The sequence below is a fragment of the Schistosoma haematobium genome, chromosome ZW (assembly GCF_000699445.3).
Source record: "Schistosoma haematobium chromosome ZW, whole genome shotgun sequence".
Classification (NCBI taxonomy): Eukaryota; Metazoa; Platyhelminthes; class Trematoda; order Strigeidida; family Schistosomatidae; genus Schistosoma; species Schistosoma haematobium.
Genome location: NC_067195.1, coordinates 34961937 through 34981574, shown reverse-complemented (window position 1 = coordinate 34981574; position 19638 = coordinate 34961937). Strand labels below are relative to the sequence as shown.

The window sequence follows — 19638 nt, the reverse complement described above, 5'->3', positions numbered from 1 at the left end:
AAAAGTAGGGTCTTCTGTTCCCCGTCTCCCAGATGGGATCCAACGGGAAACACCTAGAAGCAGCAATCGCAAGGCTCGATCGGTCGTCGACAACCCCCAAAATCCAACACTAGGTTTGACGCAACTGTTATTGCTTCTACCAGCACCGTTGACGAATGGGTACAGGTTGTAATGAAGAAAAGTAGGGATATAAAAGGGAACCCTGCCCCCGTAAAAGTAGTTGAAAAATCGAAAGCTGCTCATAGCGACAGATCAGCCGACAGAACACAAGAGCGCAGAGGAGGGGGAGTAGCTCTATTCATTAGGAATGCTATCCCATTTGTCATTATCGATAGTGTATCCCATGAGAGTGGGAGGTGTGAATTAGTTAGTCTTCGCTTGAAATGCAAGGGACAAGAGCTGCTGATTGATTTGGTCTATCGCAGTCCAAGCTGTGAGGTAAATGAAGTCCTGCTAAGCAGTCTCAATACTTGGTCCCAAAGTGGTCGAAGTCTAATCCTAGGGGACTTCAATGCACCTATAGTAGACTGGGAAATTCTGCGAACTAAATCGTCGGAGAATTCTTTCGAGCAGGAACTAGTTGATGGGGTTATCACATGTGCTCTAGTGCAACATGTGAAAGAAGCGACAAGGTACGATTCGGACACTGAATCATCCTTATTAGATCTTATACTGACTCACTATGAGGATGATGTTGCGAACCTCCATCATATGCCACCCCTAGGTAAAAGTGACCACGAAGTTTTAACTTTCGACTTCCGTATAACTGCCAGTCACGAGCACGCGTCAGTCCAGTCCAGACCCAACGTCTGGAAAGCAAACATACCAGACATCATGCACTTAGCATCGTTAATAGATTGTACAATAGACCCAGAGTCCTCCATTGAAACGGCCTGGGACGCATTTCGAAATTCATACTTAAAAGTTACCACACCTCACATCCCTTGGACTATACCAAAGGGGCCGAAAAACTCACCACCATGGCTCAGTAGGGAGGTCTGTATCCTTCTCCGTAAGAAAAGGAAAATGTGGGATAGATTTAGGTTACTGGGGACTGATGAGTCAAAATCTCAGTATCGAAAGGCTCGGAATATTTGTGCCTCGACCCTCCGTAAGTCTAGAAAATTGTACGAAGGAAAAGTTGTTAAGGAATCCATAGAATGTCCTAAACGCTTGTATTCCTATATAAACCAAAGGACAAGGCGAAAAGGAAATATTCCTGCTCTGTGGGGAGACAGTACTGCTTCATCATTAGTGGAAGACGACTTTGGTAAGGCTCAAGTGTTCTCAAACTACTTTAGCAATGTATACACCATAGAAGCACCCTTCCCATCAGCGCATACAGACCCCCCCACACATACACTGGATAGCGTGACCATTAAAGAACTCTATGCCTTTGGCCCACTAAATAAGCTTGACACAGGTAAATCCACGAGACCCGATGAATTACATCCTAGGCTACTGAAGGAATGATCTAACGTCGTTGCGAACCCTTTAAGTATATGCTTTAACCTATCCGTAACGCAGGGTCGTTTACCCAAAGACTGGAAAAACGCCATAGTAAGTCCTGTCTTCAATACAGGTACGAAACGCACACCTGAGAATTACCGCCTCGTTAGCCTAACTAGTGTGGTTGTTAAAATCTTAGAAAAGACTATTCGGAAGGAGCTGTTTAAGTATCTCGATAAAAACCGAATCCTCTCGGAGAAGCAGCACGGCTTCAGAATAGGTTATTCTTGTCTCACTAACTTATTAGTGGCTCGTGAAAGCTGGTGCGCTCTTAAGGACCAAAAGCTACCTGTAGACGTCGCCTTCATTGATTTCAGTAAACCTTTTGACAAAGTTCCGCACAACCGGCTGTTATATAAGTTAAGAAAAGTCGGGATTGGAGGCAATTTATTGATGTTGATAAATGACTTCTTAGTTGGGCGTCAACAAAGAGTAAGGGTGAACTCAAAGTTATCTAGCTGGGAAACTGTGCTTAGTGGAGTGCCTCAGGGTACAGTTTTGGGGCCAGTGCTATTCCTCTTGTATGTAAATGACCTTCCTTGTCTCCTATCATCATCGGTCTTGCTATATGCTGACGATGTCAAGATATGGAGAACGATGCGATGTAAGAGTGATACCTTAGAACTTCAAAATGACCTGAAGAAGTTATCTGAATGGTCTCAAACATGGCAGTTGCCGATAAATACTTCCAAGTGTGTTATGATGCATATCGGTCATCAAGGCACAGATACATACACGATGAATAACACTGAACTACCTGTCGTCCAGACATATAATGACTTAGTAGTCATCGTTAGCCAAGACTTAAAGACTAATGCACACTGCCGTGCAGTAGAACCTTATGGTCAATACGTACAGCTTTTAGTCATGTCGACGCCAAAACGTTTTTGACTTTGTATACAGTGTTCGTTCGTCCTAAACTTGAGTATTGCATACAAGCGGCTAGCCCCTACTTAAGAAAAGACAGTGAGCTTCTAGAAAAGGTTCAGAGAACGGCAACTAAGATGATTCCCGGAATGGCGAAGCTTCCGTATGAAGCTCGACTGGCCAAGCTGAACCTTTTCCCGTTGTCATATCGCAGAACTAGAGGCAGCCTGATTACAGATTTCAAATTGCTTAGTGCCAAATTAGCACCTGATATGCCCTCATTTTTCTTGTCTTCCAAAACAGAGAATTTACGAGGACACTCCAAAAAAGTTCATAAGCCGAGAACAAATTACTTGTCAGCTGACTATCGACTTTCCCATCGAATCATCAACGAGTAGAATTCACTACCTCAGCACGTGGTTGAGGCTCCATCCGTCGACTCTTTCAAAAGAAAGTTGGACCAACTGAGAGACCACCATTGCCAGGACTAACATAGGCCATCGAGCCCCCTGTCCTTCCCAAACTGAAACTGAAGCTTTTCCCTCCACAGTGTGGGCAACCAGGAAGTGACAACCGCTCTCATACCTCTAACAACACTCAAGACCACTGTATTCATAATCAACCTCCCTCTTCAACTCTCATTATTCCCCCTACATCGACTTTCACCTCTAAACTTCCTCTTTCAGGTTCCTCCTCAAGTGTCACCATAGCCAACGATTCTAGTGCTCAAAACTCTGTCCCAGGTCTACTGAAACCTCGCTCCAAACTACACATTGGAGCTTTCAACGTACGCACTCTATGTCAAATCGGTCAGCAGGCTTCCTTGGCTAAAACCCTAGAGTCTCTTTCCATTGATGTATGCTGTGTCTCTAAAACACGCATACAGGATTCCAGTGTGGTCATTCACTTGACCTCACCTCGGGAAAACCGAGAGCCAGCAAGATACACCCTCCGTGTATCTGGTGACCCGATGGTCAGTTCTCGTGGACTGGCAGGTGTGGAGACAGCACTAAGCATGAGGGCAGAATAAGCACTGCTAGAGTGGATCCCCGTCAACAGTCGTCTATGTGCTGTTCGGCTAAACGGCTCCGTAAGAATTCGGAAGGATAGGGACACACGTAATTGCCATTTTGTCGTTTCTGCCTACGCTCCTACTGACTGCAGCCCGGATGAAGTGAAAGATGAATTTTACAGAAAGCTTTCTGAACTTCTTTAGAAAGCTAAACGTTCAGACATAGTACTCGTGACAGGTAACCTTATGGCCCAAATAGTTAACTTAAGCCTAACAGAAAGTCATTAAGGTGGGTATTATAGTATTCCATCACAACGAACAAATAATGGTGATCGTACGCTGCTGCCGTGCTCAGACAATCTTTCAATTTTAGTGCACACAAATTTTAAGCATAAGGAGAGACACCTCTTCACGTTGTCTGTAGAGTTAGCCTGGAGTTATTAGAAGAGCTTAGGAAACAGATCCAAGCGTTCAGTCAGATGATTTATCATAACCTTAGAATCCTACTAGGTAACTTACTTCAAGCTAAACTGGCCCCTTATGCCAAAATAAAGAGACTCACTCATGACTTACAGAGAAAACCAATAATAATAAAGTAGATTATGAAAGTAACTTTGCATTAAAAATTCACTTGTGTATCCAAACACTCAATTGCTTTACGACATTTCAGATGTATAAGTAAACCTAAATTACCTCCGTTCTTTTAAATCTGCTCCTTTCATATAGTCCTATGTTTATTTGTGGCCATATTATTTGCATTCTTTCTTCAGTTTATCATAGAAAACTTGTGTAACAGTCGATCGAACAACAGAAAATAAGTCGGACTTATCAAACCTTTATTTCCCCATTACAAATGATCAAGCCTCCTCGGTAATGTGCAATGTCTGCTCGTGTGCTTGTTCTTTTTCTTTTCTTCCTCTCTTCTTCAGTATTGTTATACAACACTGAGGATGCATATGCGGAGCATATGGATCCGTCCGACGCCTCATTAATACTTCTAATATGTTACAAATAACTAGAATTTGTCAGACCGAAAGCCTATTACAGAAGTTATCTAGAGAACACTAATAGGAAGCACCAAGTGTGTTAAAATGGCATTTTTAACTTAAATTCATGAATCTACAGCAATATTCCTCATCGTAAACAACAGAGTTAATGTCTATAAAACTAACAATAATGGACTTTTTATTTTAAAGTCAACATAGAGTACGGGTTGTCCCAAAGTTGTCTAGTTGGCAAACTGCGCTTAGCTGAGTGCCTCAGGGCACAGCTTTGGGGCTAGTGTTGTTCCTTTTTTATGTAAGTGACCTTCCTCGTCTAATATCATCATCGGTCTTGCTAACTGCTGATGATGTTAAGACATGGAGAGCGATAAAAGATAAAGATGATAGTTTAGAGCTCAAAAATGACTCGGAGAAATTATCTGACTGGTTCAAAATTTGGCAGTTGCCGATAAGTGCCTTCAAGTTCATCATAGTGCATGTTGGTCACTAAAGTACAGATACATACACGGTGAATGATAGTGAGCTCCCTGTTATCCATAGATACAATCACATAGGAATCATTGTTGGCCAAGACTTAGAAACTACTCCAACTGCTGTGCGATAGGCAGACATTTCCTTGCTAACGTATATAAGCAGTTCATAGAGTTGCATGTCATTTTATTTGCTAATATTACATTGTTTTGAGAGTGTCATACGATATTCAACAATGCTAGTATAAAGGCAGCATTACAATGAACAATTACTCAAAAACAGACGCAATGTTTGCCCTAAAAAAGGACAGCACACTTGAAGAAATTTTAAACAATTCTTCTGATTATTTAAATGTCAATAGACTACTTGGTTATGCGGATACTACAAGTTCGTGTGAGCTAACACACTCAACCAACAAAGAGACCTTCAGATATGGCATATCCGCCCTGAACACAGCCACTCAAGGTCGTGGAGGCAGATTCGACCTGGTACTATTTGTTTCGATTGTCAGATTGTCTTAACATTATGTTTGTGTTATTTCTGATGCTTGTTAATCGCTTACTCAAGCTATCTCTTTTTTCTCCCAAAGGAACCCACTTACTGTTACGAACACGTCCCAGATAAGGTATCTTTAGTCTAGACGCCAACCCACCATAGGCTGTGTTGCATAAGGTTTTCACTCGTCCCGTCGTTTGACTCAATGACGGTGGGATTAATCGACACGTGGGGCTACAATCTAGATTGAAGATTCCATTTATCAATGATCGGATGGGGAATTCGGCTGGGAATTAATTTGCTATGACCTGTGAGACTTTTGATTGTCCTCGTAAATTATTCCAAAAGTCACTTTGAGTTAGAGATGGGTTAGAACATCTACATATTTTTTGTCAAAATGTGTGGGTTCCTTCAGTACATTGGGATGTATTTGACAAGTTCCCATGGTGAGACTAATTTATGGACGACCTTGAGCGACGCTAGACTGACCTTAAGAGTGTCCACCTAATATCTAGGACCAAATGAGGGTTATAAACCTGTGTAAGGAATTAAAATTATGTTTTGCAGTTGGTGATTAAGGTTAAAAATTAAATTTACGGTCCTCATCGCGAACAGACATCAGCTGTAGTGCCAAAACTCTACTTAAGCAAATGGATGAGTGAGTTTCACGTTAAAATCCGAGACCTATTATCTTATACCTGATTAGTTCGTCCATAAATCATCATTTCATCGCTACCATACTTTGCCAGTAAACTGTCCAATCTATGTATGAAAACAGACATTTTCGGCAATATAAAGTCATTAATAAATAGTGCCTCATACGCCTCCCTGGAGTTTCTTACGTTTTGCTAACTTTCGTGTATAAATTCTCTCAGGCCGTTTTCAGGAACTTTCGGTTCACGCGTTCAACCTGCTGAGCACACACATGAGTCGACGCACCAATAAATCATGCTCTAAGTGTTATCTACTTAACTAGTAAATAGCTATCATTCCATCATCCAGTTACACTGAAGAAGGCGAACTTTAGTCAAAGTTAGTGTGTGACTTCTCACTTAGTTTGTGTGTTGTGTGAAGCTTTGAATACAACTGGTGCTGAATAGTGTTTACTAGCTATGCCTCATATTAGCTTTCTTTTGTTTTCTGCCGTTTAGACTGTCCACTTTTGGCTACAAGGTCGCATACTTTGGTCCCTGGCTGAATACCTAATAACATAAACTGACACTACACCTTGAAATGCTTTCTAAGACACTTTTGAAGAGTAATCATAGTACGTTAGTTTTTTTATATACCTTGATAAAATTTTTACTACCAGCGCGTGTTTATATTTCGACAGTTTATTTCACGTTCTTATAGGTGGTTATCTTTACTCATTAGTTTGTTCGACTGACAGTTGTAAAGTCCAATTTTGAGCATAAGATCTGTATACATTTGCTATCCCTTCATATGTTTTTCGTGCCCCAACAGCTGTCGTAAACATAATATATAAACATAATGCACACGGTCATAGTTCACTGGGATCTGTGAGAATCCACAGAACTTTAAAATTGCACCCTAAATTCATGGAAAGATTAAATGAATGTTAGAAATCGCTGCAATGGCTCCGGTCTTATACTGTCTCACAAACTACAGTTTGGAACTTCTTGAATTCACTGGGACAGTCACTTTGTTTGGGATTGAATATTTGAATCTCAAAATCTTTTTATAGAAAGTGAAGCAAACTATTGAAAATGATTGTATGAATACCGCAAATTTACCTAGAACATTTGTAGTTCAAATAAACGATTTCGCAGTAGTTTACTTAAAATTAAATTCCAAGACGCTCGAATGTATTTTTGCTTGCACCTCCCTTCCCCTATATTTCACAACTCTATTTCATTATTTGTGACACATACTTACTTTGGTGCCCAGTTGTCCCGGTATCTATATCCTTACCTGTTACTCCTGGTGGGGCACAGGTCGATTACCAATAATCTCCAACCAACTCTGTTTTTAGCTCTTCGGTCCAACTGTTGTCAAGTGCTACTCGTAGTCTTGACGTCCACCCCCAGACTTCAGTGACATGTCCTTTGATCTGCCCCCTTTCCTTTCGCCTTAGAGATTTCAAGTTAGTGCTTGCTTTGTGGTGCAGTTCAGTAATTTCCGTAAAGTGCATCCTATTCGCCTCGAGCGTTTTTCTGATTTCCTCAGTTGAAAGATCGTTTCTTTACCTGGGAGTGTAGGTTATTACTGATGATCTTTGGCTAATGGGTTGAAGTATCTTATGTAGACAGTTGTTTGTATATACCTTTAATATTTTGGTTGTGATGATGGTAGTTTCATCTTCATACAATCGAACTGTTTTAACGCTATTATTTAGAATCCTAACTTCAGTCTTGAGTGACAGTTGTTTAGAGTTCTAGATATTCTTTGATTGTAACAATGCTTTGTTAATTCGTGCTTTGGCATTACTAGATCCTCCTTGTTTAGGAATGGATTTCACTAATCTCTATTACGTAGGATTTTGATCTGCTCACAAATGACAAGTACTATACGTAAACACTTCCTTGCAATCGAGGATGGGATAGATAGAAGACGTGCGTAGATCAATAGTATCTAACCAAGGACTTCTCCAAAACAATGTTGGTTCATGGTGCAATAATCGAACTAGTAATACTGAGGTCAGACATAGTTTACTAAGGAAGTGTAGACTGGTTCTTTATTGACTGAAATAGTTACAACACATGTTAAAAGTTACCTTTTTTGATTTCGATATTTTCCAGTCATAAAGTGTTAATCATTTTGTTGTTCTTATTCAGAGTGTTGGGAGATATATTTTAATACATTATTGCGGTTTTAGAAACATTTTTGTTCCTCAGGAAAAATATAATTACAAGTGGATCTGAGAAAAACAAACAAAACAACTATTCACATCCCAGTTATTTCGAGAATCCTTTAAGTTGTCCTGATTATTTTGGTCTTAAGAACTTGGTTAATGTTACGGATTTATTCCAAGCTCGTGTTCATTTGGGTCACCGATCGGCGTTACGCAATGAATACATGAAGCCATACATATACGGTTGTAGACAAGGTGTAGACATAATTGATCTACAACAGACATGTTCCTTGATGTTTGATGCACTTAATTTCGCGGCTCACATTGCCTACCGTCAAGGAATAATACTTTTTATGTACCAGAATAAACAAGTAAGTAGATCAACTCGTCTTTTGCAACTGAAGTTTTAGTTAATAACTGAAAAAATTACCATTAAGGTTGTTGTCTTAGGTAAGTTTATAAACAAATAATAATTACTATGCACTGCCAGAGGTGCAGTGCAGCTGGGATAAACGAGTGTATGGTAACATGCTGATAGAGAATGTATTGTTTTAAACGATGAAAACACTAATCTCCCCTATCCGACTGCACACGTTACTTTGACACAGTAATCTGGCTTGTCTATCTTGACTTGCGAACCGAGCTATATTACATACTTTTCCGATTAGTGAGTCTATTTAGGGCAAGAATAACAAATGTGGCAGAGCAACCTGAATTCACTATATTTCGAGCTATACTGTTTGGAACATATACCTGGGAGTTCTACACGTTGTTTGGGAAGCGGCTAAACTAGAGGCAGAAGACGCAAGGTCCGACGGTGAAGTCAGCTTTGTGCCACCATTCGTATTATTATTTCCTCATTTGTTTCCCGTCTTGTCATTTTTATTGACGTATTAACGTGCGGTAAACTGGGTCGTTGCATCCTCATCCCGAACCTTCATTTTTGGTTGCTTTATCCGTATAGGCTGATCCAAAATCTGCAGCTGAATAATTCAAGCGGTGATACTTAGAAAGTTATAGTGGTATGACCTCTGTTCTTAACATCGTACTATTACATGCTTCCGGTTTCCTATTGCAGCTTATTACTTTTTGGTTCCATGTTACTAATAGCATCCGGCTCCATGCCCATCTTTTTGTTTCGGTGTGAGTTATGGCAACTTGGACCATCATATATCCCCACAACTATATTGATTATCCACTGATTTGTACTATAGTTGAAGCCACACAGCTTACTTCGTAGCAATCTGCTCTATCGCTGCCCGCCTTAATCTTAACCTACTTTATCCTTTCATTGCCAGATGTTACCCTTAATTGAAAGGACTGCTGAAAATGTTGGCGAGTATTCTTACTGCCGCAAATGGGAAGGTGGAGTTTTCACAAACTCATCGGATGTTTTTCATGACTCTGTGAGGCTACCTGACTTAGTCCTTTTTCTCAGCACCTGTAATTCAATCTGCAGACCACATTCTGCTGTACGAGATGCGGCAAAGATGCTCATTCCAACAATTGGTGTAGTTGATACAAATTCGGACCCCAGATTGATTAGCTATCCTGTGCCCGGTAACGACGATAGCCCTACATCAGTACGTTTGTTCTGTGCGTTATTCGCTGAAGCTATTACAAGGGGCAAAAAGGCCGCTGCTCGAGACCGAATATTAAAGGAGCAGCTGGACCGCCAATCAGAGTCATCAAATCGCGTGGGAACATCAGCAATCCCCTAACAATAAATTACTTACTGCTCTATAAACTTGTATATGTACATATATTTATATATATTCGATTGATAAGTTATATCTCAAAGCCCATTTATTTTCATCCATTCAGTTCGCGGTAGTAGGTAGTTTCACAAAAATGGAAACGATCATTGTGTTCAAAATAAAAGAGCTCTCATACTTTGTCGATTTCTCATCCGTGCTAACTTTATGTAACGGTGACATTGTAAGACACATGTCTGTACAACATAATACTAATAATCACTTTAGAAATTCATCAACGCCATACTACTGAGTTCAGTTACAACTGAAAACTATATTTATCTGATCCAGTCAAAAACATTTCATCACATGTAAGAAAAACTAAGACGAACTTAGCAGCACTGAATACGATTTGATCTTTATTTAGAAAGTATATACCACTGGTTTTACGTCTACATCCAGTCACTGGACGTTTTTTTCCTTCAATAAACCTAATTTTTCGCTTCTTCCATGATTAGATTTACCATCAATCCATTGGTAATTTCACAAATATAAGCAATGCTCCGAAAACCTTATTGATCTAATCATTTTGCCCCACTCATGTCACTTCCTTTAGGTCAGGATTTACAACACCTGGGTAGCATTGTCTTTTTATAGGACAGTCGACACTGTCTACACTACAGCTAGCGTAAGTTAGTAGAAGCCAAAATGTTTTTTTAAGCCACTAACTTAACAAAGCTGTCTAGGCTTTCAGAATGATTAGTCGTGCTTAATTATTTTGCTCCCGATAATCAGACTGGGAGAGGTATGTGCGTGCATACAGATAGCATTAAGCTTATTGCATACATACAAAGCGCAAACATCTCTAAAACGTCATTGGAGAGCTTCTCACTAGCAACTGACTCTTGCTGCCTCCATATTGGTGAACGGCCGTAATGATGTGTAGTACGTTTAGGCATTCAAGTAATCAAAACCTAGTAAGCAAGCTTAGGATAAAATGACCATAAAACGTAACTGTTTGCTTTTAGTGTGTGCTAGGAAAGGAACTTTGGAATATGAATATCCGCGCGAGTTAAGCAAATGTCCGCATAAGTCATGAATTTCTATACAGAAGTGTCAATCAGTTAGTAAGAACGTAAGACTTCGTACGTACTTATATCAGTTCGAGTTGCCATACCACATCAGCACACAGATACAATGGTCGATTCAAATCTCGTAGTGGTGGAGATAGTAGTATTTGGAAAGATTAGGGTTCGAAGATGTTATTCAAGTTTAATTCAGTGAAATGAATTTGTAAAGAAAAAAAAGACATAAGGGTCCAGATTAGAATTTAGGAGAACACTAAGAGTGGATGCACCTGCGCCATTGCAAAAGATTTTGAGCCATGTCACTTAAGGTCTCTAACCATCAATTACTATCGTCTCGCGAATCCCAACCAGGTAGTCTACACCCAGCAACATGCTCAGTACACTTGTCAGTGACTTCACGGACTTGTGCCATATTTTGGTTTGGCGGCCCCTAGCTTTCTTCAAAACTACTCCTACACCATGAATCCTCGTTCGTCGGTTGGGCGTACGTAACACGTCGTTGCGATACAAAAGTGCACGACAGTACGTACCTAGTAACTAAAGTAGATTCAGTGAAACAATCATCAGTGGAACCATTGGCAGATATAGATGCCTGGCAACTATTCCAGACTTCTAACGACTGACCTTTTGTCAGCCCACATTTGGAGCCGACAAGCGTGATCCAACTTTTTATTGCTATCCGAATACTACTGTCACATTCTGTCTTTGGTCATACTCAGTGTCAACCTGAGTCATACTGGTGCGGCTAGCACGCACATCGGTACCTTGAGAACGACTTACCAATACTTTTTTATCTGCCTACCCTCGTATATACCAATTTCTGTTGTCACTAGCTTCCTAAGCTCCAACTGGTAAAGTGGAGCTTGAAGCTAAGGTCGGAAATAGTACTGACTTCTATTGGCTCTGCAACTGTATACTTCCAACCTAGCCTTCATTCTAATTATAAAACACAGCAAGCTGTGCTACTGTTATCTACCTCAAGCGTGTCAGTTTACGTGTATGGTTTATTAGACTGCAACGCTATGACTTCGGGATCATACTTGAAATGCGATCGTGGTAGAAAACGGTAAATAAGTTAACAACTAGGGTCGAAAGTAGGCTCTGAATATGGGAACATAGGAATGCAATAGTCAAGTAGTTCGACGGTAAGGATGAGTAATCTGTTAGGCAGTCTCGAAATTTCCAGTATCTTCAACACGCCCATGATGACACCTTCAGTTTAATGTTTTCGACCAAACGATGAGCATTGATCATGATCTATGGATCTTCGAATGTTGATTAAGTGGACCTGAATGGTTTAAACATTGGTATTGGTTTTCCAAAAGCAACCAGTTCATGAAAGTATGTCAGCAAAGATTCATCATTTATCTTGCATCGATTTCACAAAATAAACTATCTGTCTCAATGGAAGAACAAGAGCAGGAACCGCTAAATACTTAAGGAGTCGAGTGTGTCAGGGCAACTTTACTTTCAGTGAATTAACTCACACTTGTTACACAGGACGTTTTTCCATTTGTATGGTAAAATCAAATCACTTTGTACAAAAACAAGTTGAAAGGTGTCGAACAAACATCTCACTATGATCACAATAAAGGCAAACATTAGTAGCATGAGTAGTGATAAGATACAAACCTTAGCACCCGTCGTTGGAAGTTACGCATTGATACAAATACGTTACAAAAATCATTAAGTTAGGGACGCAACACTGGTGGATCGTGTGATTTATATTTCAAAACTTCCGTGGTTCTTGGACTTATTGTTGAGAAAGATAAGTACTCCGTCCTTCACATTGCACTGGCATCTATATCACCAGATAGTTTAGTGTGGTTGATGCTTATCTAATCGTTAAAATACTATCATCCCCATTTCACCTCCTAAACTACTATAGTCTCAGTGGTTACTCATGTTTAGAAATCAGTCTCAGCATTTCTTGGATTGTGGACTGTTATTACTGGAAGTCGCGCAGAAAACATAATTACCGATCCTAGACTGCTGACGTTTAGTCACTTCAAAATAGACGTAACAAGAAACAAAAGCTAAATGTCATTTCAGCCTGCTTTTGCACCCCAACTGGACTATGCACAGAAAAACGTGAGATCGTGATTTAATATGCGGCTCGGCTAATACATTTTGAGGTGGTTCTTTGACAATATTGGCAGCAATCATGCTTTAAGCGTACAAAGAATAACGGGTAGCAACCACATCAACTTGAGATCTCGCTATAAAAATCAAATGCATGAGATAACGCTTTACTGAATAACAGAGGATTACTCTAAACATTTGCAGGTATACAAGTTGTGAATATGCAACACGCATTCTACAAGTAGTCATCCAAAAGGTTAATACAAAAGACAAAGATTTTGGACTAAATAACACACAAAGATCAAACATCTTTTAATTCTAACTTCATAATCTACAGATCACAAATATTCAACATTGTGAATCAACCACCCCGTATGTGCAAGTATGTTATCACAAATGGCTGGAAGAAACTTAGACACATAAATGCGACCATTTTCACAGCCAGTTTTCTAGGGTTATCAATCCTGATTGGTGCCAACAACTCACCAGGTTTGCCCTCAAGGTCCATACTGTCCATTTTCTTTTGGATCTCATTAACAAATGCAGGTTTTTCACGGGGTTTGGTCAAAAGCCCGAAATATCGTGCACCAACCTATAATTAAGAAGTAATGGACGGGGTACGCGAACGTACTCTTAACGCCATTTTGAAGGGTTCGGAATTCCGCGTCGTATTTACGCTCAAGATTTGATATAATAGAACTTATGTGCTCAACACTTCAAGTATCACTGATACTTAGATTAGCCACTTCGACAAATGAGACAAATATATTCTGTGAATTACTGATTAAAGTCAAACTATATCTTGCACAATTAATAATCTGCGTTTTAGTTTGTAATCTCTTTCTCAATTATCGAAAATCGATCTTGTTTTCTTTTCAATGTTTAAGTTGAGCAACGTAAAAGACAATTCAGGCCACTGAAAAGATCTCTAACATCTTCAAATTTAGCAAACATATTCAGAAAAAAATCACAGAATTAGATATGTAGTGGCTAGTACTATGTCCAGTCCACATAGGTTATTCCAATTTCTGGACAGGTCAATGTTTTCATTCTTCTCAAGCCACATTTTGACCTTGTTGGCCATTCGCCTGTCAGTCCTGACTGTTTTTATGTGATCTTATGTGTTTTAATCACTCGGTCTATACATCACGGGTCTGTAACTTATTTTAGGTCGAACTATAATTATCCAATAACGCTTGATCAAATAGAGTTAGCACACCCACCTTCTCCACATCGTTTCATTTCGTTTCTCTGATTGTCTGTCTGGATATGCGGACGTACAAAATATACGTATTTCAAATTCATTCTCGTATTTGACATATATTATTACGTTATTGTCTAACACGAAGTGGGTCGATAATTATATACGAGGATTAGCAGCATGTATATTTCGATGACAATCATCATATGATTTAATTGGAGCCGGACACCGGTCTGTTAGGGATCCGATTTAAGAACTAATTGTACAAGATATAAGAACTCGTGTCATATAAGTTTTATGCCACTTGGCTGAAACGTATGTTCCTTTGAATAAAATTTTGGATACCTTAGAGCTTAGATATGTCGAACTGTTTGTTATCCCTCTAACTTTTAAATATGGACCAAGCAATAGTAACACAGGTGACAGTATGGGCTACTAACAGTCGTTGGGCAAAGAAAAATATTTTATTCACTAGTACTATATCCATTAAGTGCTTCGTTTTAATGTTAGAAGCCTGGAAGCAGACACTTAATGAGTAATTTTGTACTGAATTCATTATCTTCTGAATGGCTGATGAGATTCGAACTGAAAAAAAGAATATCATTTTTGCTCGAAGGATCATAGTTTAAAGCATAAAATCACTCAATGAGGAAGGGAACCACGAAATACCCAAAGTGTGAAGGACTCTAAAAGTACTTACTGTTTTCTAAAATAAGTACATTTATGTTACGTCAGTGGGGTTAAATTGAGTTCGGTCTGATCAGCAAGGATCTGGGCTAGTCGTTTGTCGAAAAGTAATTTTTCAAAATAAATATATGAATAGTTGAGAGGTGCAGTCTCACCCTGACAAAAGAGTATCTGTGAAGAATGTTGGATGACTATTTACTTTCTTTTAATATCAAGGTAACTGAAGAACTAATCAAAACAGACGGGTTACAATCGTAGATTGTACTGTCCCACCTACCGATTCAGAAGTAGCGGTGGTATGTTTTGCTAGGAATCCACACATCTGGATGGCTGAATAAATATGCTTATGATGTTTGCCAGTGACCATGGTGATTAATCAGTTGCATTTATAAATGGCAAAGTTGAAGAGCAAATTTTGGTAAGTTTTATGATTAAAATTCACGAGATTTCTTACAACAGATCCAAATAAGGTGGCGATCATAACAATATTTTCATCCCGATGAAAAGACTTACGTCATTCCTGAAAATTCATAAGGTTTCGTAAGTAATAAGAGCAATAACATCGAGCCACTTATTTACAACTAAGCTTAGGTTACCTTTTTATCAAACAATCATGCGTAACCACATTTAGTCATCTTCGGCTCAACTGTTGGAGACATCAGACAAGCTATTATAAATGCATGAAGCCTTAAAAATGTGTATTTTCATAGATCTATATGTTAATTACTGTTATAATTCTTTAATAACTCGAGTTAAAAGCATGATAGAATAATTATCTATTGAACGGCTGTATGTAATGCTAGATCTAAAAATGGATTTCTAACTGGCTAACCTACATCTTGTTCATCAACACGATAACGGTCAATAAAGTATCTAACGAATCTCTTCTGGAAAGTGCTGGCTTTACCACTCGATCATACGCAGCACTTAAAATACATAACTTTCTACACTGATCCACACTAAGAGAAAGTTGAAGCTTCCTGGTTTTTAAAGATCTTCAAACAACACATATAATATTACGGCGAATGGCATTTCATATGAAGAAAAAATGGTAGTATGGAGTTAGAAATTCTGTGTGTCTGGGCTACGCAGCCTTAATAATGTCCTCGTACTGGTCTCCCATGACCACCACGTTTTACTAAGTATTCAACGTGCAGCAATAACTACCCTCAGGACCAATACGTTTATCCTGACTGATTATCTAAATCGGGTTACTTTTTGTCCTATTATGACCAAAACCGAATAGTGATATTTTACAGCCATTATCTCTGTTGTCATAAAAGTGGCGGAAGGTAACATTAAAAGAAATTAAAGAAACTGCGAGTTAAATCACTTCAAAGGCCGTTTAAAGTAGTCTAAAAAAAGTGAAACCACCAAGTAAGAGAACGTCATGCTTAAGGTGAGTTGGAGTGAATCCAGGAGGCTCTGGCACGAATAGAAGCCCTTCTAAGAGACTCTGACGACTGTTCTTATATGGTACAAAGAAACAGATGCAAAAACTGATAAGCATTGAGAGGGAGAATTTTTAGACTAGTTCAACTCAAAATAACACCCAAGGTTTATGAATTTACATAAGCCAACCACTCCAGGTGGTTGAAGAACCTTAAGCTAACTTGAGCTCTTCCATCAAAGATATAAAAACCTAGTGGAATGCCGATCTTAGTAAGGTTTAGCTCATCATGAAAAATCTGTAGTGGAAATAAGTCCCTTAAAATATGCAGCTCTTAAAATACTTAACGTTGACCCTCAAATTGTTGGTTATAATAATTGCACCAACAATTTGATTAGAAAAACGGTGGTTTACGTATTCTTGACAATTTTAAAACTAGAATATTCAATGTAAATGTTAGGGTGCTTTGTGGACGCCGTATTACAGTGAACGACTGATGGTGGCGACACAATGCAAATGAAATTCAGGGGTGTTTACGATGAGGAATATTGCTGTGGATTCATGAATTTAAGTTAAAAATGCCATTTTAACACACTTGGTGCTTCCTATTAGTGTTCTCTAGATAACTTCTGTAATAGGCTTTCGGTCTGACAAATTCTAGTTATTTGTAACATATTAGAAGTATTAATGAGGCGTCGGACGGATCCATATGCTCCGCATATGCATCCTCAGTGTTGTATAACAATACTGAAGAAGAGAGGAAGAAAAGAAAAAGAACAAGCACACGAGCAGACATTGCACATTACCGAGGAGGCTTGATCATTTGTAATGGGGAAATAAAGGTTTGATAAGTCCGACTTATTTTCTGTTGTTCGATCGACTGTTACACAAGTTTTCTATGATAAACTGAAGAAAGAATGCAAATAATATGGCCACAAATAAACATAGGACTATATGAAAGGAGCAGATTTAAAAGAACGGAGGTAATTTAGGTTTACTTATACATCTGAAATGTCGTAAAGCAATTGAGTGTTTGGATACACAAGTGAATTTTTAATGCAAAGTTACTTTCATAATCTACTTTATTATTATTGGTTTTCTCTGTAAGTCATGAGTGAGTCTCTTTATTTTGGCATAAGGGGCCAGTTTAGCTTGAAGTAAGTTACCTAGTAGGATTCTAAGGTTATGATAAATCATCTGACTGAACGCTTGGATCTGTTTCCTAAGCTCTTCTAATAACTCCAGGCTAACTCTACAGACAACGTGAACAGGAGAGAAAAGGTGCGCAACATGAAAACAACGCTTTACTCCAAAGGTAGTTTATGTGCGAAAAATCTAGGGTACTTATAGCATTTCGGGCGGTCTTTGACTGCTGAAATGTTATGGAACCCTACTAATCATCCAATCGGAAACGTGACTCTTTACTTTCTACACGCTTCCTAGAAACTTCCCAATCTCCCTATTTTAGGGAAAATTCTGTCCATTCTGGGGAAGCCACCATAGAAAATTCTGGAAAAATAGCACAAAATCATGAAATTTCCCCAGGTCTGGGGAAATCCTCGACGACTTTGGGCTTTCCTCCATATTTATCCAGAACGTCGAAACATTTTGGGCAAGTCCATCTGCATTCTACGAATGAACCCTAATATTTTTTCTCATTTAGTGGACATTCTGTACTACTTTCGGTTTTCCCCAATAACATGTTCGAAAAACTTCAAGATTACCTATTGTACAGAAAAGCCTAATAATAATAGCTTAATAACAAATATCCACAATTCACTACGCATCTATTCAACTTTTCTTTCGGTTAAATTAGCAAAATTAACGCAGTTTTAAAGCAATTAAACCGTAGTTGGTAACAAGAACCGGTCTGCCACTATAGATTGAAATTAATTGAGTAGGCATGTCATCAGGCTACGGCAAAGCCTGCCTGAAGGTCAGGTTGCAGCGCGCAGGGACCTATGGTATTCGGCACTGTCAAGCCCATATGAGTTATTTTTTCTCCTGGACATACTGACTTATTCATACGATTCAAGCAATATTTTGACCTTCTTTACTTATCGCTTATTAGCTCTGTCTGTTTTTACAAGCGTGTGTGTGTGTGCAGTACCTATCACATACATCACATACCTATAACCTATTTTTGTCTGACTATAAATATCAAGTAGCTCTTGAAGAAATCGGGTTGGCTTCCTTACCTTACCCGCTTTTCTTTGATCTCTTGCTTTCCATTCTGTGTATCTCTCCAGATCAAGAGTTGTACGAAACATGTGATAATAATGGTTTATTCTCAAATAACCGTTTGTTACATGAGGCATGCCAGTTTACAGGCAAGATCAAATTGTTACAAATGATACGATATCCACTGTAGTAAATTACTAAGCTGGGTTGATAATTTATAAGATATGAAATGTAAGTGGTTGTAGTCAGTATAACAGTTGGCGCTTCATGCAAATGATGGTCAAGGATAGATCCATTGAAGGTGGAAGCTTATAGAAATTGCAATCTTATATCGCTTTGGAATATCTAAGGCTTTAAGGATGGTGCAGGTTGAAGTCACCCGTTCCATATCTCTAGGGGGCTGAGAGAAGGAGCAAGTAAAAGAAAGGACGAGAGGCAGAGTAACCAATATTCACGAAAGAATGTTTGAGGTATGATTACCCAGTCTAATTTCCTTTTATTAGAGTATTTACTAAGCAAGAGCATTCTAATAGGTCAAAGAAAATAAGTGTAAACGAGGTATGAATGAACATACAACTGACAAATGGAGGAGATTCAGAAAGGAGCTGAGAGTATGGGATTATGTGTAGTTATGAAATAAAGTGCTAAAAACAGTATTGTGATACACAATTGGCTATCTTCCTTTCTTTTATCTAAGCTATTGGAGCCCTTTTCATTTTTTCGTATTATTATTATTTCTTTTTAGGTATCATAGGGTCTTGAGTAGGCTTCGTATATTAGTGAATCGTCTAGTTTGCTTGTAATACGATTACTGGGTAGGAAGTGAAGCCAATTCAACGTTTGTAACACAATTTAATGAGGTATTTTGCATGATAAATCAGCATTAATACCTTAAGTTCGTGACATCCCACTAAGCCATAGTTAAAGAATTTTTATTATGGGTTAGATGTCTATTTAGTATATCACACTGCTATGAAGATAACCAATGGTTTGAAGAAAGTAAGAACTAATAGCAAATCAAAGGATATGAAAGAGTATATAATTGTAAAAAAATTATTTTAGGATAAGAAAAATAAAACATTGAGCAACTCTAAAGACTATATGACCGGAAAGATCAGTCAGGTATGAAGAAGACAGGTCAATTA

At 38.8% G+C, this 19638-nt stretch overlaps 1 protein-coding gene across 2 annotated transcripts; it reads left to right on the top strand.

Annotated features, from left to right (window-relative positions):
* Positions 1 to 5237: 5237 nt before the first annotated feature.
* MRPS2_1 (28S ribosomal protein S2, mitochondrial) lies at positions 5238 to 10233 on the top strand. Of its 2 annotated transcripts, XM_051211163.1 has the most exons (5): positions 5238 to 5351; positions 6510 to 6625; positions 8195 to 8541; positions 9469 to 10108; positions 10153 to 10233. In XM_051211163.1, the coding sequence occupies exons 2-4, from the start codon at positions 6592 to 6594 to the stop codon at positions 9889 to 9891; spliced, it is 804 nt and encodes a 267-aa protein (XP_051071201.1). In that variant the 5' UTR covers positions 5238 to 5351; positions 6510 to 6591; the 3' UTR covers positions 9892 to 10108; positions 10153 to 10233. The 2 variants fall into 2 exon arrangements, with proteins under 2 accessions (XP_051071201.1, XP_051071202.1); XM_051211164.1 differs by having other exon boundaries at positions 5238 to 5488; positions 5521 to 10108.
* Positions 10234 to 19638: the final 9405 nt, after the last annotated feature.